Source organism: Phlebotomus papatasi, chromosome 1 (genome assembly GCF_024763615.1).
Source record: "Phlebotomus papatasi isolate M1 chromosome 1, Ppap_2.1, whole genome shotgun sequence".
Classification (NCBI taxonomy): Eukaryota; Metazoa; Arthropoda; class Insecta; order Diptera; family Psychodidae; genus Phlebotomus; species Phlebotomus papatasi.
In genome coordinates this window covers 54667358-54681339 of record NC_077222.1, presented here as the reverse complement: position 1 = coordinate 54681339, position 13982 = coordinate 54667358, and the positions used below count along the sequence as shown (strand labels likewise).

The following is a 13982-nucleotide window of genomic DNA, read 5'->3' as shown; positions in this document are numbered from 1 at the left end:
AGGGCTACAATGCAGTAAGAACTTCTGGAAGATATTTGAGATGGTGAGATGGTTTGAAAAGAATTTTAAAATTAGACTTTATGTCTAATTTGTAAAATAATGACATGATTTAAGCCTTACTATATCCTATGAAACTTTTAGTTAGGTTTAAACTTAATGCAATGAGTAAACGTGCCCCTCATTTTGAGATTATATCCTTGGGGGGAAATGGAGAACCTTTAAAATGGAGTACTTTGGAAATTGAGCTTTTTTCTTCAATTTTAAAATGTAACTGTGCCTTACGAAATAATTTAGCTAAATACAATTGGTTTGTCGATCTAAATTACATCACGGCCAGGCTCAATCCTATTAAAAAATACGAGAAAAAAATCCAGTTTTAATTGGTGTCCCATTTCAAAGGTGACCCACTTTCTCCTAAGTGTTAAATCTTCAAATCGGTCTTTAAAAACTATTTTGAATTTTCTGACAAAGATTTTTCAATTTAGTTTTAAATTCAACAATAAAGTTGAATTGCAACTATAGTGTAACTCAGGAAGCTTTTAAACTTTTCAGTACCAAAAAAAAATAGATTACAAATCGTGAAATTAACGTAAAATTTTATTAACTTTAAACTTAGAAACTTTTTTTTGACACTAACAGCTGAATGTTGAATCGAAGTATAAAGATAATTCTAGGATGATCCACCGTTTTCTAATGTTTGAACGAGAAATAGAATAAATTTAGTCAGTGGATTAACGTTTAAGCCAAAAATTAGACCCCCGATTTCGGAGGTATAATTTTTGGCTTAAAGATGGAATAAACCTGTCCACATCTATCCGTAAATTCTTCTCGAAAATACTGTTAAATGATACCAAATTGATATAATCTGCACTTTAGTAGACTTAATGAAAAGAAATAAGGCTCTCACTCTATTTACAGCTTCTAAAAAAGCCAATTTTGCCTGAAATCAAAAGAAACATCCACCATATGCAACTTCAATGAGTCGCCACTGAAGTAGGAGTCGCGGGAATCGCGCTTTTTTGCACTCAGAAAACATGCACATTCTTTCACATCCACAATATTGATTCCTATTTTATTTTAAAGAATTTTTAGCAAGTCTGGTGGTTTAAGATTACCAAATAACGAGGAAAAGCCGTGGAATCTTGCTAAATCGAACGAAAACATTGACGAATTGACATTTTCTGGCATGCCAGAAAAGCCAAAATATGGGGTTGCCGTGTGAGAAAAACAGTTTACGCCAAAGCACTATTCCTCGTTTCTGCATACGAAAAAATATTTAAACCTAGCTTAATTTTAACTCTAGATTAACGCTAATCTGAGGTTCAACTGAAGTTATTCTTCGTTTCAACATTCAGCTGTAAATTTTTAAACTTGAGCTTTATTTATGTTAAAATCGGAAAGATAGTCCATAATGTTCATGACATGACATATTTCAAAATTGCCTTATACGTGGGGTAATTTTCGAGAAGGAAAAAATGAGAATTTATGGAGTTTTGTCTTTGAGTCTTTGAGTTTGAGACAAATTGAGAGACAAAACTCTGCAAGTTCCCTTCGAGTAAGTATGTAATTTTTGTACAGAATGAATAAAAAATATTTAAAAAGAAAATAAAGAAGGCTCTTTTTATGCTCCAGAAAAATGAGACTTTAATTAAAACTTTAAATACCAAATCGCGATTAAATTACTAAATTAAGTATTCTAGAGCCTTATATGAAAGGCTAAGAACAAAAAACTCTAACTTATATGCATTCCCATATTAAAAAAAAAAACGTCTTTTTGCTCTGATTGTCTAATACATGGAAAAAATGTTTCGAAACGTTATATAAGAAACATAACAAAATATGTTTAAAAATAAGGTTTATCATTTTCTTAAATGTAAAGTTTTCTTAAAAAAAATCCTTGGATCATATTTAAGATATTTTGTCAGCTAAGTCTTTAAAACTATAATTTTTAAAATACTTCATCGTAAGCTCGTTTGAATTTTTAATAAAGGTTAAAGTATTAAAAAGAGAGATGGCAAAACGTCCCAGCATTAGCAACATTCTTACACGTAAATAAAAAGGGATATTCGAGAAAAATAAATCAATTATAATTACGTAACCAATTGATTACCGATGGAGACCGAAGCAGTCGAGTTCAATGTTTCAAAAACCTTTCCAAAAAAAAAAAAAAAAAAAAAAATTAAGCGAATCAGTTAAAAATGACGAATTTTCCGGTCATCTATTATTCCGTATGTTTGGACGGTTTGATCGTAATGTTCGTGTGGACTACCTCTAAAACACATCCGAAAATCATTGAAAAAGCTTGAGCGAATTTTAAGAAACACCAATGAAACATGGTTTAAAGGGGATGTAGGGGAGTGAGTGAGGGCAAAAGAAAAAAAACGTCTGGACCTGGAGATAATGTTTTTTTTTTTCATTGGGGGTCACCGAAGATCGGAAGTTGATATCTTTACCGTTTATGCTCCAGAGCAGTGACAAGTTAGAAAATAAGCTGATTATATAACTGCTTTCTCTTTGAGTTCAAGCAGTAATAACAATTGGAAAAAATAAATAGAAAAGACTTTCGTCGTTATTTTAAGATTTTCAATGCATCGTGATTAAATATAATTATATATGTTTAATAGTGAGAATTCTAGTCTTTCTAACTACATAAGTTAATAAATGAACAAAAGAAATTGAAAGAAAATGCTTCTCATACCATCATAAAATTCATATTTTATTACCATTGCGAGCATACTAAAAAACTATGCAGTTTATATTATTCCAAATTATAACTAGAATAGTTCAGAAATTGACGAAAATTACAATTTTAGATGCAGTATTACAAGAATTCAAACAACATCCACCACGAAGTTATTAATTTCAGTGTCATAAAGTGATTAAGGAGTTACGTGGGTTAAAAAAAACTGGAAACACCATATTTTCTCTAATTTTTCAATATAATGATGTTTTATTAAAGTACTTAAATAAAAAAACACAACATTTGAACCATATTTTTTGAAATTTTCATTTAAAAATCTTAAAAATTCAGCCGTTTCGATCTCACTTTCGAAGATCTTTAAAAAAAAAAACTTTGTGGTAGACAAGAATTCTTGAAGTAGATTCATCTGAAATCCAAAAACTAAATATTAATTGTTAGCTGATGAGTTATACTTGTACTTGAGCCGTACATTTCTTTTTTTAAATGAAATTTGGATTTTTGGCAGAATTTTACTCAAAAAAGAATATAATTTTCGCCGTAATTTACATAGCGTTTTATCTTATAAAATAAGTTGTTGTCAAGGTAAAAAAAATCTACTATTTAAGCACAAGTTTAACATATAAGCTAACAGGAAATATTTAGTTATTTGACGTCAGATGAACATTCTTTAAGAAATCTTGTTTACAGAAAAATACATATATATGTTTTTTTTTCAAAAACCGTCTTAAAAATGAGGTCCCAATTCCCAATGGCGGATTTTTTAAAGTTTTGAAATGAAAATTTTAAAAAACATAGTTATATGTTGAACTTTTATATCTTTAAAAACTCGAATTGAATACTTATTTCTTGTTATGTTTAAAAAAGATGTCAAGGAAATATTATGGTTTTTTTCTGTAGAAATATTATGACGTTTCCAATGTTTCCCATATGTTTCTAGCGTGCCGAAAAAACTTTTGAGTTTATTAGCTGTTTTCTTTCATTGCAGAATGAATTAGTAAATAATACTAATACAAAATAAAAGCCAATTTAATAACAAAAAGGCAACCGAAAACCCCAAATTGGCAACCTACGAAGTTTTGGAGATATCTCGTGAAATGTGTATGAAAACAGAAAAAATTTACACTAAAACTGGTCGCATTTTTTAGAGCTAATGTTACCCCACCCCCTGGTTTTTTTTAGTCTGCATTACCCTTGTAACCCCTTAAGTAGCATAAAAAATTTAGTATCCGCATTACTTTAATAACATAAAGGATTTCATTTTAAAAAATAGAAAAAACCGCAAAAAATACAATAAACTCTTTATGAGACTGCCTCATAATCCCCTACATGAAACATAACAAATAAAAAAATAAATTAATGCATAACATTTATTTACAGTTTTTGCAATTTACTCAGTTCTAAAGGTAGTCTTTTTGTTTATAAAGCAAAGTTGGTTAATTATTCCTATTCTGAGAGTGCACACCTTTTTTAATATACTGTTCTTACAAAAAAAAAAAACAATCAAATGTACATTGTGACACTGAAAGAGACATGGAACTTTAACATAAAGAAATGATCTTGTGTGATCATCTGTACCCAATTTACCGATAAAATAGAGGAAAATTCTTAAAAGCAATGTCATTCGTCTAAGAAATTAATGTAAATTGCTATGAGACAGTTTAGAATTCAATCTTCATGTTGTTTTGTTGTTGCTGTTCTTCTTCATAACATGCAACATCCACTTCCTATGAAGACAAATCTTAAGTGGAATGAAACAGAAAAGTCCATCTCGTGACATTAGAAAAGTTCCATGAATTTTACTTTCAACTTATTGTTGAGACACAAACTGAATGTGTAAATAAAAAATAATAATTCTTTCTTTAAGCATTATTAAAATGTCCCATAATATGACAAACACATTATAAGAAGAAACCATTTATAATAGGAAAAATAAATGAAGGCACACATAAGAAATAAAGAAAAGTCATAACTAAAAGCTTTTCTACCTTATATTAGTCTTCTTCATCATCATCTCATTGAGTGTATCATGGTGTTTTGAACCGTTATTTAAATGCAAAGTTAATTTTTCTTAGCTTTTTCTCATTCATATGATGTACATTACTACTCCCATCCATTAACCACACTGATCTACTGCCCTTTTTTGTTTGGGATTCACCCGTATTTACTGGGTGCAACGGATTGAGTATAATTTTTAATGTTTATACAATCGTCATTTCAATAATTCCCAACTTCAGACTCTGTTTCTTGTCTATGGAAATAATTCAAAAGAGGAAATGACGATGGATGTGCAAGAAGAACTAAATCGAATGGATTAAAATAAGAAGGGGGAAAAAGAGAGAATAAACTGTAAAAATCAAGAATTATTCTGTACCTCAGATGACTGATCTCGACATGGTATGGTGGACTTCATTAAATTCCAATTGTTCATTTCGGACACTTTGATCATTCCACCTTTGGTATCATCCACCACTTTGGACCCTTTTGGTTCAAACTTCTCAAGAAGATGTTCACTAATTCTTCCCGTGGGACCTTTTATTTCCAATGAATCTTCCGGTTGCTGGGATATGGCATCACTATCCGTGCTCGGTGGTGTTTTAATAATTTCTTCATTTTCATTGGAAATATGCCCTGAATCATCACTACAGTCACTCTGGTACTCCTTCTCATTCCCCAAATCTAGTGTTGACTCTTCTGTTGTGACCTTTTCTGCATCTTCAGGGACTTTTGGAGTAGCAACAGGTGGTGGTGGTGGAGGTGGGAGTGTATCACGTAAATTCTGAATTGTCTTCATGCACACGAGAACCTTCGCGTGCTGAGACGGCCCCAGAACCGGTGGTATTATTTTACATGATTCCAGTCGCGGAAATGCGACACTCTTTTCCTGTGCAAAGTGCATCGGTTGCTTCTTCCCACTATTTTTGCCTATTTCACCATTCGTCTCACAATTTCTTGCCAATTGATGACCCTCCATGCTCGATGAATTGCTCTTGTCACGTTTATTCTCCCCCAATGCACCAGCCACAGTAGTATAATCCCTGGCTGTAGCACGAATTTTGCCTCCTCCGGATGTTGGTCGTTTAATTAATGCAGCATCATTTGCTGGATTAATGCCACGTTTTACCGTAGCCAGTTGAGCTGTCTTAGCAAGGGATTCTCGTGCTTGAGACGTCATCACGATGCCATCCACAACATCACCCTTCCGTTCAGCCTCACTGAATTGTCGTACAGACGCCAAAATGCTATCTGATGAGTATTTTGTGGCATTCCCAAAGGCTTCAACCTTCTTGAGAATTGCTTGACCCCGCTCCAGGCACTTGTCCAGCAACACATCGGTCTCACGTTTTCGCTGATTCCGCGTCTGCTGGACAGATTTTGTGAGTGCCACCTCAGAGTTTGTGCCTTTAATCGTTCCATTCGCTTTTTGACCACTCTTACCACCAATTCTGTTGAGTGCATTTGTCGACACATTGAGCCTCTTGCTAATGGCTCCAGTTTGGGACTCCACATTGCTCTTCTCACGACACTTCACCACCGCCGTGACTTTTGCCGTGGTCGACAACTGCTGACAGCTTCCTCCATTCGGTGATGCTTTAATCACCTTCTTCGTGGGAATACTGTCGATTTTTGTCTCCGAACCAGACTTCACTGGTGAAGGGATTAATGACATTTTCACTGGTATTCGACTATTGGATATTGTCCGACGCAATTGATTGGGATTATTTGGTGTATTTCCCAATTCCCATACACTCTTTGCCCTCGTAAATTGTGCCTTTGCCTTGACACTGTCCAATTGTTGAATCTTTTTTGGGATCACCTTTGACTCCTGATTAATCTGTGATACGGATTTACTTAAACCACTTGCTGTAGATTTCAGCTGTTTTTCACCAACTTTACTACCTGCCTTAACTTTGTAGGTATTGTAATTCTTCCCATTACCACTCTCACTGCACTTTTCAGGTAAATTTGTCTCTGACTTGATGGATTCGGCACCACTTTTGGCAAATTCTTCAAAATCCTGCAAATTCCACAGACTTCGCGTGGCCTGATTGTAGAGATTGAGTCGAGCATCAAGACTACAGTTAATCTTAAGACGATCTACATCCCCAAATTCTCCACTATCAGATGGGGTCTTCTTGAGAATACACCTAGATTCAATGATGCTGCATGTCTTTGATTTTTGCAGTCCTTGAGGTGGTTGAGGAATTTTCGAAGGTTTCTCCTTAGGAATACATTCTTTACTATCCTTTTTGGAAGTTTGCTCTTTTACTTTAGTAGATTCCTTACAATCTTTTTGCACTACTTTTACAACTTTGGCCTCCTTCTGTGCATGTGAATTAAAATCAGCCAGGATTTTGTCAAAATTCTGCAGTACAGCATTCAATTTTGCCTCATCATGAGCTACTTTCTCCAATTCCTCAAAAATTTCATCCTCAAGTGAGAGTACTGGATTTATAATCTGTACTTCAGCTTCCTCATCATCATCTCTATCACTCAGACACTGTCCATTTTGTGGGTAAGGTCGTGATACAACTACATTCTCATAGTTACGCGGCGATACTTTGGTCCTCCTCAAAGGTCTTTCCGGTCTTCTATCACTACTTCCTGACACCCCACCCACCTGCTGTTGTGCCGCCACCAATTGATGCTGCTGATGATGGTGATAGTACCGTTTTGGCTGACGAGAAACACCACCAGGAGTCGACGATTGAACGTGATACTTTGATGATGTCTTGTGCAACTTTGCGTGTATCTTGGGCGGAAAATCTTCAATCTTATGAATGATCTTCGTATAGAGTTTCTGCATACCGTTGGATTTACGAGGCGGATCCATCTTTTACTATGTTATTCTCCCCCTTTTTTTGCCAACAAATGAACTCAATCGCTCTAAAACTCTGATTATTATTAAAAAAAAATATATATATCCCCTCTATTGCACCAAACACGCTGATCATCCAAGTTCTTCTGCCTTGTCGATTGTCTTGATTATCCGTTTGTTTCATACAGCAACAATGTTGTGGCTATTGGTTATGATCCGTGTGGGTGTTTTCAAACAATAACTAGAACGTTCACCACAAATTGTTGAACTTTTAGAGCACACAAACAGTACATATCACTTCCCTTCAGCAATTTCTTTTAACATTTCTTCCCTAAATACCACAAATATGAAACATGTTATTCAACATCTTCCTCACTATCATTTATTTTTCTCCTTCAGAAGAAAAAATACCGATTTAATAATAATGCTCACAAAACACAATCTCAATCGTAATACATTTTAGTATCACTTTCATCACTTAAATAGCCAATTAAATAAACTTTTTTTTCTCGTATTATTAAAAATGCAATTGTACGTATATTACGATTTTCTGACCACATTTTTATGATCTCTTTGCTCACTAAATTGCCTGACATTCACATTTTAATTCAGAAGTGAACAAGACACAAAAAAATCAAGGAAGGAGCGATAAGAGCATTTAATAACAATCATCATGTAACCAATTAGTGTGTGTTATTATTAAAATAACACAAGTAACGGCAATCATGCTGGCAACTATACTGATTGAGATGATTGTCACATAAACTTCCAAAAATGAAAAGTATCAGTTATAAAGAGAAAAAAAGTGAAAAATTTTGAACATTGAAACACGTTTCGCGAAAATATACCGTTTTCTGTATCTCCTTTTTTGCCCCATATGATTTTTCGTTTCTTGTTTTTCTTTTTTTATTTTGTGTTTCTTCAAGAATTTCACGATTTTTGGATGTTAAACCAACCTCGCGAAGATTGAAAAGTGCGCGCACCCATTGAGTCACGAATAAAAAAAACAGGTGAACAACATATGCGCATAAATGCATTTAATTATACTTGAGAAAGAACAACAAAAATACTTCCGATCGACAACAATAAAATTGCTCTATATTGCTTCTCTCTGTCTGATGATGAAAATATGTTAAAAAGCACACATACATTTTCCAGGAAGACATCACAGAGATCAAATGTTTTAAGTTACAAAGCGATAAATCAGAAAATCGTAAATATAAATAACACTCTTTCAGAGGCTATCAACATTTGCATTTTTGAGATTATTATTGTGAGCTTTTTTCTTTCTGAGATGAAAAATGAAAAATTAAGTTGCACTTTGTGTCATTTCCAATTCCAATGATAAATTATTCTTTTAAAATTGATCATTTTTCACACCCAAATAATTTGCTTTTTGCATCACACACTCTTATAATATACAAACTATTAAATTATATACGCGAAAGTCTATCCATTGAATGGAGAGCACACGAATTTACTATAATAAATTCCATTTGTATGGTTTCTGAAGCGATAGCCAAGACGAACAGAGAAAACTAAACAGCTCCGTGGCAGCGATGGTGAGACACTGACTTGAACACTTGTTGCTGTTTCTCCACGGAGCTCTTGTATATACCTCAACACTCTACCTCTTCATACATGAGGTGCTGGAAACGTGTACCATCTCAAGAGAGGTAACAGGTAGAAGAGAGCAAAAGAGATGATCGTACTTGTGATCGTAGGTAATTCAGTGTAAGTCTCACTGCACATAAATTGCATTATTGCTATCGACATATACAAGACTTTTTCCATCGCCTTCTCCAGCATCCTCCTTCTGTGTCTCTGCCCTATTCATCTCCTAGCATAAACGTTTTTCTTTGTATCGTCATTTATTCACAATTTTCGACGCAACACACCGGCAAATTCACTCGCTGTGCACTCCATGACCACTACTTAAAGTGTTTAAACTAAGGGATAATCATATTATAATATCACGTATATGTTCTAGAAATTCTATTTCTTGTAAATTCCAGTTTCAATATTGAATGTCACAAAGTCAAACTCTTTTGAGATGATAAGAAATCTGACGACTCAAATTACTAAAAACAAAATGTTCTATGCCAATCACTGACTGTTTGAAATCAGACATTTTTATAGGGCTAATCATTATATAGATTTGGATACATATGTAATGTTTAAATAAAGTCGATTGTACGATTGACGATTGTCGATTGACGTTGTGATATCTTGTATTTTTCTTTAAACTCGAGTTTTGTTGATTTATGCATTTGGGGTTTAAAAAAGCTTTTTCATAACTACAAATTCTGAATTCAAACCAGAAAAAGAAAAAGAAATTTTGGGAATAAAGAAACGTTCGATGCCAATAAGAGCATGATACATTTCAAATCTAAGTTGATAAAAAACCGAAATAGATTTCAGTATGATTGCAATTTTTCCTGAATTTTATCCCAAAAATATAACCCGGCAGCGTATTATTCAAAGTTAGGTGAAAATGTTTCATTTGGAAGATCCAATTTAGATGTGCGTAAAACATTACTTATTATGCACTTAAGAAGTATTTAACTCAATGCTATACCTTAATTTTACGAATGAAGAACAAATGAGACAATCCTGAGAACACCTTCCTTTATGTTTATATGAGATTCAGACCTAAAGTTTAGCCATATGGCTTAACTTTTCTAATTTCTTATCAGGCTAGATTAAAAACGAAAATTTGATTACGTATTAGATATTAAGGGAAAATGATCCATCAGAGTTAGAAAACCTACTAATATTTATTTTTATTTAAGATTTCAACATCTTTGAGAACTAGGCTAAGTCTCAACTTTCAAACCCGTTTTAGCCGGGATGGCTGTTATTTCAATAATTTCAAGAGACACTTTATTTTTGGACAAATTATAACTTACACGGGTTTTAGTTTGGATGTATCGAAATTCTAAATAACAAATAATTTTGGTAGGGAAATTCTTTCAGGCTTTGCACATAGTTTGGCTTCAAACATTTCATATTTTTCCTATATTCCATTAAATAATCTTACCTAATTGCAATATATATTTTAATATAATGTTAAGTCGCACATTTTCTGCAAAAAAAAGGTCACACTTCAGATTCATTAAAGGAGAGTATGTGCGAAGCCTGAACGACTTCCCCTAGTTTATTTTTAATATCTAATGCATAATGTGCTTTAATATTTCATTTGAATTTAAAATGTTTTCAAGTCTTGCCCAAAAAAAAATTAGAGCCGTTATCCCTTTAACGATGAGACAGTTTTCGCTGACCGAAAATTAGCAATAGAAATGAAACCATTAAACAAAACTTGTAAAACGTCTTACATCTAACCTTCGAAAAGCAAACAGAGTCTCGTTTGGTATAATTTTGGTCTCTATGACCGATAGGGACAAAAATAGCACAAAAATTTAAGTAGTTTTTCTGACAATACGAAAGACTGATAATTTTCACTCTAACAAAAAATATTATGTTTGAGTATTGTAGTTTCCTTTTCCAGAACGGTTTTTCTTAAAAAAAACTGGAAGTATAAAAAATAATTAAAATTAATTTTCATTATGAGAATTTAACAATTCGCCATTTTTGAGATTAAAAATTTACTATATAGCAAATAGGTGAAGACTTGCAAAAAATATCCTAGATTCCTTCAACCTTCTACTTTGCAATTACGTATAAACGTAGGAAAAAAATAACATTAGGTAGTCAGGAAAAATTATTTTCTTTATGGGACACCGGTGTTCCAGTCGTCCTTAAAGAGCTAAACCTTAGGTTTAAAGCTAGTATTAGGATAATGACATAATGGAAATACTCCTTCAAATTTTCAAAATTACTTAGAGCAATACACGCAACCTTCAGAAGATTCAATAAGAATTTAATTTAATAGCTTATCCAGTGCCTCAAACTTCCTGAAAAGAGCCATGGTCAAAAAATTGAGCTGTCCGATGCTTCAGTCATCTGAAGGTAGCGCGTTTTCCCCTGGTAGTTCCTTTTAGTTGCTTCGAAATTGTTTCAATCTAGTCTTAAACTCTGTAACAGGCTAGACGATTACCTATGCGAAATAAGATTTTGTTAAGATAAGTTCGAGGAATTGGTTCTGTGACAGTTTAGGTTGCACTCTTTAAAACTTGGAGATCACTATTGCTTTCGCATTTAGATACACGGACGCCCATGGCTATCAGAATATTCCCAATGAAGAATTTCGTACCATTCCTAATGTTAATTGAGGATGAGATAACATACTAGATATCAGTTACAGTTAGATACATAATAGATATCAGTACAAAATTTTGTTTTGCAGACCATGGTAAAAGTTTAATGTTCAGACCTAAACTTCCTTTGAAGAATTTATCGGTATTTCTGATAAATTCTTCAATTTTTCTAAAGCTGTGAATAAATTTATTTCTATGAACTATAATATTTAATTAAGACCATATACCTTTCAAAATTTTAAGATGTATCAAGAAAGTTAAGATTCTAAAAATTTGGCAAGGAAAATTCCAGTATATTTTCTGAAACATTGATTTGCCTTTTTGATTCTCATAGAGAACAACATTTCATATCCCAGCGAGCACACTTAGCTGAAAAAAGTAGCGTTTTCAGCATATTTTTGCTGAATCGACTAGCAAAAATTTGCTGACTGATCAGCAGTTGTCGAATAAAAAGTGCTAACCAAATATATGGAAATGGCACTGAATCGCCAATTTTGTTTCAAGGTTAGCAGAATTCAGCTGAAAATACACATGTTTTCAGTTGAATTGCAATCGGTTAGCATTTGGTGCTCGCTGGGATGATGCATTGAATAGGGAAAAAAACGACAATCTCTCGCCAAGTATGCATCTATTGCACACGTTCACAGTGGAATTGAAAGCTCGTACAGTTTCACTTACAAGTGACCACATATTGAGACTTTTGCCATGGACATGGTATAAACACTTTTGCGGTCACATTTAAGAAAATTGTACGTGCAAAAATGAGTGTGATTGAAAATTTTTCGATTCCGCACAGTGAAATTTCTCTGCTAACAAATAAATCATTCGTTCAATTAATATAATGTGTTGGAAAAAAAGGAAACATTTTATCCATAAATAAAATGTAAGCATCTTTTTTTTTCAACCACACTACCATATTTAATTCTTAAGCTACTTCCTCTGAGAAATACCACTCTTTGTACAAAAAAATCATAAGGTTGTTCTTGCAACTTATAATGTATATAAGTTAATAGGCGGGGGAAAAGTAGAAGTGATTGAACTTCTCTCTATACACCAATCGAATGAAGCACTATAACTTATGTACATATATTAAATTATGATATAAAATAGAAAATAATGTAAATGATCAACTTTACGACCTCCACCTCAAAATATTTAATCGAATACCATCTTCTTGATTCATCAATTTGGATTTCATTTTTTTGCAATTCAACTTTAAAAAAAAAAACGAGCCAAACGACATTAAATTCTGCACACAACATCTCATTTTTCAAATAAATATCTCTTTTTCTTCACATCTCCAATCCAATAATTGATTATTTAACACGCCAAACGATATGAAAGAGTGTCGTCTTGTAATTCCACACTTTATTGCATCGAAGCAAAAATCCTGATATTCGAGAGAAAAATGCAATAATAAAAAATTCATTTCCAAAACAAACATTTTTCAATGAAATGTGGTATTTTTGTGATATCGTAAACTATTGGAAGAAAAAATCGTGCTAGATTATAATCGTGCAGAATAAAAAAAAACTAATGATTTTTAATGACGATCGTACCATGATCACTACTTTCTCTTGTCGACATAAAAATGATTCATAAATAGCAAAAATATCTTTTTATATTTATTAACCATTTCTTTCTCTCTGTATCTCTCTCTTTTGCACCATTGAACATCACACCAATCAGCCACATCTCACCTTTGATGGAAGTGCAAGAAAAAAAAAAGAATACGAATGAGAATTGTACATTGTACAATAAGCGATCGCTTGATCCGCCAAATGATCAATCAATGATCAATTGATGGTGTACAAAAGAAGAAAAAGATGCTAAAAAAAAACAGACGGCACCACCGGTAGTGTCTATTCGCGATCGCGGCCCTGTCTAATCCCATCTACGTCCATTGGGTTCACCCTATACAATATCAAACATTGTGCGTTTGAGCACCCATGTCTCAAATGTATAAATAATACTGGTTCCAGGTACCATTGAACTTAGAGTCAGGCCATGAATCTCAACATCGTGGCTGGGTGGAAGAAGTGTAATGAAGTGAAGAAAAAGTCAAAAGGGATTCAGAAACAAGATTTCACTTCCAGATACACATTATTTTACTCTTTTCATTGTAAATAACAAACAAGAGAATATTCATATTATATTGGAGAGGAGAGAAGAGAAAGAGTATAATATTATTTCAAGGAAGACTTGGGGAAAAGATTCATCATGAAAAAAAACACGACTATCCAGAGAA

At 33.1% G+C, this 13982-nt stretch overlaps 1 protein-coding gene across 5 annotated transcripts in view; it reads right to left on the bottom strand.

Annotated features, from left to right (window-relative positions):
- The window catches only part of LOC129807024 (unconventional myosin-XVIIIa-like), a 134938-nt gene that overhangs the window by 29603 nt on the left and 91353 nt on the right, over positions 1-13982 (bottom strand). The window contains exon 1 of one of the 5 annotated variants that reach the window (XM_055856001.1): positions 5073-7882. The exons of 3 other annotated variants lie outside the window; for them this stretch is intronic. In XM_055856001.1, coding sequence (XP_055711976.1) covers positions 5073-7532 — 2460 coding nt within the window. In that variant the 5' untranslated portion in view covers positions 7533-7882. Of the gene's footprint in view, positions 1-5072; positions 7883-13982 lie in introns of those variants that run through there. One more of the 5 variants, XM_055856010.1, reaches the window with a different exon arrangement.